The sequence below is a fragment of the Dendrobium catenatum genome, unplaced genomic scaffold, assembly GCF_001605985.2.
Source record: "Dendrobium catenatum unplaced genomic scaffold, ASM160598v2 fragScaff_scaffold_1468, whole genome shotgun sequence".
In the NCBI taxonomy this organism is placed as follows: Eukaryota; Viridiplantae; Streptophyta; class Magnoliopsida; order Asparagales; family Orchidaceae; genus Dendrobium; species Dendrobium catenatum.
Window position 1 is genome coordinate 792,128 of NW_021319930.1, and position 6,713 is coordinate 798,840.

Below are 6,713 nucleotides of genomic sequence, written 5' to 3' on the forward strand. Positions count from 1 at the left end.
GAAGTGAAAGAAGGAACGGGATATTAAATATATGGAATGATATATACATCATATTAGATTATACATACATGTAATGTTTGATATTATGCCTTCTTGAGAAATCTGTGGTTTGAATAATTTGAGATGTTGCTTTAATAACCAATAGAGAGATTAGAAAAATAGATAGAGCGAAGAAAAAGAAAAAATGAGAGAAAAACATGGTGAGGCAAAAAAGGGATAATTTTGGGCATTCAAAATATATTGTATTTTATATATAATTGTTTGTGGTCTAATAGATCATCTATCTCTTTGTACGATCTTATACATAGGTGGTTCTTACCAAACCAAGTAAATTCTATTCTATTTTTCTCTTGATATTCTTCTTGTAGATCATTTTTTTTATTCTCGTAATCGTCATAGCTCTCGAGCAAGAGCTTTTCTGCAACACTTACTATTTCTATTTTATGCTTTTCTAGATGCAAAATTAAATTTCAAAAAATTAACAATGCTAAGATCCTTGTTACAATAAAAAACATGTAAAACAGTTTTTAAATTCTACCTAAGAGGACAGATGAAATCATGAGCTCATAAATCCAGAGAAATCATCTATTAAGCTGCATCGCATTCGTAATAAGTATTCAGGTCAATATATGTAGCCATCAAATGATTATGCAGAAATTACCAATTTAGAGAGCTCCCCATCGAGCCAATCCACGAATGTCAGAACATCGTCCATACTAGTGTAGGCTGCGGACTGGACTTTATTTATGAGATGTTTGATAAACTCTCCTTTTGTTTCTACATCTGCTTTAATCTATTGAAACAGTTAAAAGTCATGAAGGAAATACATACATACATACAACATATATATACATACATACACACAACAAAATAAAAAATAATTGTTTGACATATGCAGCAGTATTTTCAAAAGCTTACCGCTAACAAATGAGCTGATCTGTTTTGAAGCTCTCCAACTAAGCTGTTATGCACGCTACTAGCAACCTGACTGGAGCAATTTCCATTGCCTTTGGCATCTCTTTTTGTCAAACAATGGTAGAACTCTACCAATGCAGTAGCATTTTGCATCTTTCCTTCTTTTTTAGAATGAAGGTGAGGTGGAGGAGGTGGCGGTGGTGGATGAGGAGGTGGTGGTGGAGTTTTTAGTTCGGGAGGAGATTTGAGGGGTTTGTTTATTAAAATGTTAGATTTAACTTCTTCAGGTTTAGCTCCACGATTTAGAGGCAAATACTGCATTTTATTGTTTATGCTTTCTTCATCCACTGTCTTTTCTCCAACAATTTGGTCTAACTTATTTGCAGTGTGCTTCTGTACACCGTCTAATTCAGAGGGCACTCTTTCCTTGCCTGCTGATGCACCCTATCACAATGAGAAGTAAATCTTCAATGCCACAGTAGAGTATTCAAAGACAATGTAATAAAAGAATTTACTTACATGTTTCAACTGCAAAACATGTCATATTTGCTTTCTAAATTATATATTTATAATTCTCAGTAGATTATACAAGAAGATCGATTAATGTAAGAATTTAGCAGTTAATAGCATTATTCTTTCAAATGTATTTTAAATGAATTTAACTACAAGATATATGGATAGAAAGATGGGTAAACAATATCGTAGCAACCTTCAAACCCAAGATTTTCTTTTCTCTGTCCTATCTTTTTTACTTAATTTCTCTCTAATGCTATCTGTTAAAAATGAATGGGAAAGATGACACTATTTGATAAAATATTTAAGTGGGTATAGATATTTATATTAAAGTATAATAAGGATGTATTGGTAATTATGCCATTTGTTAAATTTTATAGCATAAATTTCAAATAAATCATTTTATATTTTTAAATCCAAAGCTCCAAAAATTATAAAAAAATATTCATAAAATAACTGATCATGCTTAGAAAACTTTGGTGAAATCAATTTGCAAAATAGACACTTAACAGTCTAAAAAATCAAACTTGTACTGATAGATTCAATTCAAAAATTCAGAAACAATGAAGCATTTTGATACTAGATTCAATTTTATTTTGATTGATTAAAAGAAACAAAGCAGCCTAAGTCTAGCTTCACCTAAATTAACTAAATAATGAGTAAGTTAAACCAAAATAGATTCATGCAAAAAAACGAGGTAGAGAAATAAAAGGTGGTTTACATAAAATTCTTACCCAAAAAAAAAAAAACAATCATTAAAAATAATCCCGGTAATTAATAAAATTCACTAGAAAACACATTTATTAAAGAGCTTTACTACTTTTACCTGATCATGCCTGTTGAGTGCCGCAAACTTTATTTCAGCGGCCAACAAATCATTTGCAAGCTTCTTCTTTTGTTCTTCTAGCTCAACATTTAGACCCTTCAGCTTCTCAATCTCCTCCTTCAGGCACGAAATTTCTAACTGCATATCTTTCACCAAGATCTCATTCGCATCCAATCTCTTCTGCAAATCTGTAGCCTTGTCATCATGCTTATCCTCACATCTACTGGAATTTATATCTAATTTTCTCCGAAACTGAGCATACTTCTCCACCGGTGGAACTCCTGGCCGATACCCAATCTTTGGATCCCCTGCCTCCATTTCCCTTTTGTAAGTAACGTTTTCTCCATCTAATCTCAGCTTGTTTGGAAGAATTGATCTTTTGACCTTTGGATTAGCTAAGGACTCCAAAGAAATTGGTTTTGGCCTGCCTGTTGTTTGAGTTGAGACTCTGTTTGCTGATTCTAACCTTGGAATCTCCCTAACTCTTGAAGCTTTTGCACGATTTGAAGGTGATGAGGTTGTAGAGGAAGATGTTTTACTTTCTGAAAGCTCCTTCATAGTATGAAATTGACTGATGGGGACTGCTACTAACAGTTTAATAAGATCATAAGATTGACCTCTCCCAAACATGCAGAAGAAAGACCAGACATGACCTTGACTTATGTGCAATTTTTAGGATCTATCAACAAAGACAAGCAGCTTGTGATTCTAAGTGACAGGTGATATTAGAAAAAGGAAAAGTACTGGCAGTGCAATAAAATAAATACAAAGGAACGGGTTAGTTGTACAGCATTTATTTATTGGGATGAAATGGGACAAAAGATAATATTATTTATGACAGGGTGATAACAAACCTCACTAGGATTAGCTGAAGCTCTTATATTTAAAGAAATAAAATAAAGTGAATATGATTGTTAATCACATTTGTAATCCTTGATTTGGGACATGCAGTATATGGATATTGTTATGAGAAAATTGTGTTTGATTTCTCTCTAGAGTTATAGAACAACTTAAAGGATTGGGAAACAAGCCCACATCAGAGAGTATGGTTTTATTGATGGAAAATCAAACAGAAATAGACTATCCTTTTTTTTTCAAGGGCAGGGTAAACGTTCAAACCCAACCCACCATGATTCTCAAAGCTTTCTCATCCAGTGCTGCAATGTCCTACATGTTCAAGCGCGAAATATACTAACTTCAAAGCCAAATGCAAGCTCACAGTTATTTATCTTAAAAAAGAAATCATTGTTAATATCAAATAAAACACAAAATTAGTGTATTGCTGCTTTGTAATATTAGCCATTGACACTCACAACTAAGGAAGAAATCTTCACAGAAAACTAGAAAGTGAGCAATGCCATGAAAATTTCTTCTCAAGTAACCTAAGCATCGCTTTAACAGTAATTCTTAAAATAATTAATGCAATACATAGCAGAGAAAAGACTATTGGACCTAGAAAGTCAAATGTGATAGTATGACTTCATTATCAAGGAGCCATATTTTCTTTCCAATCTTGTCATTCCCTAGTTGAGCTTATAGCAAAAATAATATGCTTATTAGAAAACTTTTTTATCACAAATCTGTCACTCAGATCCCAAATTCTTTGACAGAAAGGCTATATTTTTCAATTCATCTATAAGCATTATTCACTTTAATAACATCCAGTACTACTTTTATAGCAGTAAATCTATGATCTCTTTAAAACCCAATAAAAGGAAGCTAAATAATCATATAAGCATTTGAATTAACAACAAAAGAAGCACACTCTTAGGGACAAATAACATTCACACCTTAGCTTAGAAAATAAGAAAATCAGCTGAATGCCAAACAAGTATGACAACGACTTGCACTCAGTCAGAATAAATATCTTGACCTGCTTTAATCACTTTTTGCTGCCAATTCTTGGACCCAAGCAGCCAACCAAAATCCATTGTATGTGCCAACTGGATATATGGACCACAAAAAATTGTGAGTTCCAAACTCAACATACAAGATTACGTTTACTCGTATTTGTAGGGGCCAGCTAACTAAGACGATAAATATTTGAACATTTTAGTTTACAAAATATAATTATTGCGACATTAAGGTTTCGTTTGGGACGGCTTTCTTACTGCTTCTTAAAACAATTTTTTAAAATAAAAATTAAAATTTTTGTACTGGAAAGCAACTTTAAGAAGCAGTAAAAAAGTTGTCCCAAACAAATGCTAAATTTATGTTTTGACACTCAAACTTTTGGCCCAAAACAAAAAAGTTCTCTAATTTTGTATGCTATCTCTTCCTTCACGAGAAGAGAAAACAATATTTGACAAACAAGCCATTGTCTCACTGCTAAAAAACAAGCTTCTTCCCTAGAGCTATGGCCCATTTATCACAGCCATCAATCAAGCATATATATCCGAATAAAGCATACACGAGATATCAATCATTAAGGAAAAACTATTATGTGATTCTATGAACCATGTGTTTTGTCCTTGCATTACAGTATTATTATGTCCTTAAAATTTAATAGAAATATAATATAAAAATTTTTAATTAATGAAATATAGATAAAATGCATGTATCCCTTGGAAATTTTGGGCGTGTAATTAATAATTCCTCATCATTATGGCTTCGTTTGGGATGGCTTTCTTTCTGCTTCTTAAAGCAGCTTCCTAATACAAAAATTAAAATTTTTATACTATGAAGCTGCTTTCAAAAAGCAATAAAAAAGCCGTCCCAAATGAAGCCTAAGTGTGTTATGCTTGGCAATCTACCAAACATTTTAGGTACAATGGAAGATATCTCCCATTAACAAAATAACTAGTGGATGTATTTTAGTATTTATGATGATGAAGAAATTAGAAAAGTATAATGGACATTTTACCTAATCCTTGAATGTAGCTAAAACACAATTTTCCACACCAACTCGTCATTTCAACAAAACGGGCAGCTTACCTTACTTTGCACCAAGAAAATACCTTCAGGTACACTCCATTTCAGGTCTTATTAAATAAGATTTAGCTTAAATCTCCTCGAATAATTTTTGGGGAGTTTACATCCTATTATTTTGATAAATACCGTTTCTTCTAGATTTGATAGATTTACGAACTTCTTCTCATAAACTTTAAGTACTAAAACAAAATAGACAAACAGTTTATCAGTATTTAACAGGGTTTAAAATTTATCAAAACAAATAGTTTTTAAATTTTAATGATCTCGAGATTTATTAAATTTAGATTCACAGAATTTACTTAGAGTTCTCCTTCAAGGATTTTTAGCAAATAGAACTTCGCCATTAATTAGAAAAACTCCTCTAGCGATTCCCATTGAAAGTAGTACGTTTCCTGCATTTCAGCTCCAACTTTAGAACAGAGGAAAGTCCATCGATCTTCCACCTGCTCCCTTCTAAAAAATTTTCTAACCATCCAAACTTAATAAATTTTATTAATTACCAAAAACACCAATTGTTTTAATAAACAAAAAGAACAAATAATCTAAATAATCGAAGTTCAATGAGAAAAAAATGGAGAAAAAGATCAGTACTCACATGCTCAGAACATTTAATCCTCAAACGCAGTTAAGAACTGCAGACCAAAAAAATCCAGTGATTTTGAAGCAAGCATTAGAAAATATACTAAAATAATACTACTAATAAAAAAAAAACGAATTTTGAGAAGCCTGCCAAGATTTCCTCACATTAGAATAGAACTAATTTACAAAAAAACCTAATTTTTTACCTCGTTTTCTTACAAAAGTATTAGTATATTACCTGAAGAGAGCGAGAGAACGGACAGGGAGAGTTCCTGGATGCTGAAGCCAGTGGAGGAAATGAACAACGGCCAATTATTATGGAATACGAGGCTACTAAATTTATATTTATATCTATAAAGGTGCCGTATGAAGACCGGCAGAAGGTGATGGTTCAAACAATCTTGCACCGTCCATTCCATTAGTCATTGATGAGCGGCTGGATGAATGTAAGCGTCTTACCAAGAAACATTTCATAAAATATAGTACACCTTATTAAAATTTATTCATTAAAAATAAAGAGATATTGCTATCTAATTGCTCAAGTAGTTTAAATTTCAAATCTTAAAAAATAAATAAATAAATAAACATAATTTTATGCTAAAAATATAAATATGTAATTGTGTACTTCTTATGTATGTTACTTTTTGGCTGAACTAAAAAAATAGAAAGTGCTAAAAATTAAATTTTCTTATAAAAATTTATCATTGTCATTATAATTAATTATAGAGGCATGAATCTATATAAAATTTTGTATGAATTTTATTTTCTTTCATTTATTTTTTTTCTGGATTATTTGAATCGGATCACATGAATCTATTGCAACTATGTTGATAGGTAAGTTCCATACTTCCATGTTAATTATAGATTGATTTGAACAAGGACAAGCATCAAATTGGAATGGATAAGTGCTTAGAAAGCAAAGCTCACATCGAGCAACAACCATGCATCT

At 31.7% G+C, this 6,713-nt stretch overlaps 1 protein-coding gene across 5 annotated transcripts; it reads right to left on the reverse strand.

Moving 5' to 3' along the window:
* Positions 1–631: 631 nt before the first annotated feature.
* Positions 632–6,085, reverse strand: LOC110109973 (uncharacterized protein DDB_G0284459). 5 transcript variants are annotated; one of them, XM_028700181.1, is made up of 6 exons: positions 6,003–6,077; positions 5,781–5,817; positions 4,128–4,197; positions 2,255–2,933; positions 919–1,359; positions 632–793 (listed from the first exon to the last, which is right to left on the reverse strand). In XM_028700181.1, the coding sequence occupies exons 4-6, from the start codon at positions 2,882–2,884 to the stop codon at positions 647–649; spliced, it is 1,218 nt and encodes a 405-aa protein (XP_028556014.1). In that variant the 5' UTR covers positions 2,885–2,933; positions 4,128–4,197; positions 5,781–5,817; positions 6,003–6,077; the 3' UTR covers positions 632–646. The 5 variants fall into 5 exon arrangements, with proteins under 5 accessions (XP_028556014.1, XP_028556015.1, XP_028556013.1 ...); XM_028700182.1 differs by having other exon boundaries at positions 4,045–4,197; XM_028700180.1 differs by lacking the exon at positions 4,128–4,197 and having other exon boundaries at positions 6,003–6,085.
* Between the last annotated feature and the right edge of the window lie 628 nt (positions 6,086–6,713).

What these genes read in the sequence shown, in the direction of transcription:
- LOC110109973 (XM_028700180.1), bottom strand. Translation starts at nt 2,884, where the DNA reads ATGTTTGGGAGAGGTCAATCTTATGATCTTATTAAACTGTTAGTAGCA. An exon ending in CACTCAACAGGCATGATCAG is followed by an intron (nt 1,360 to 2,254) that starts GTAAAAGTAGTA and finishes TCATTGTGATAG; the next exon opens with GGTGCATCAGCAGGCAAGGA. An exon ending in GATCAGCTCATTTGTTAGCG is followed by an intron (nt 794 to 918) that starts GTAAGCTTTTGA and finishes CTGTTTCAATAG; the next exon opens with ATTAAAGCAGATGTAGAAAC.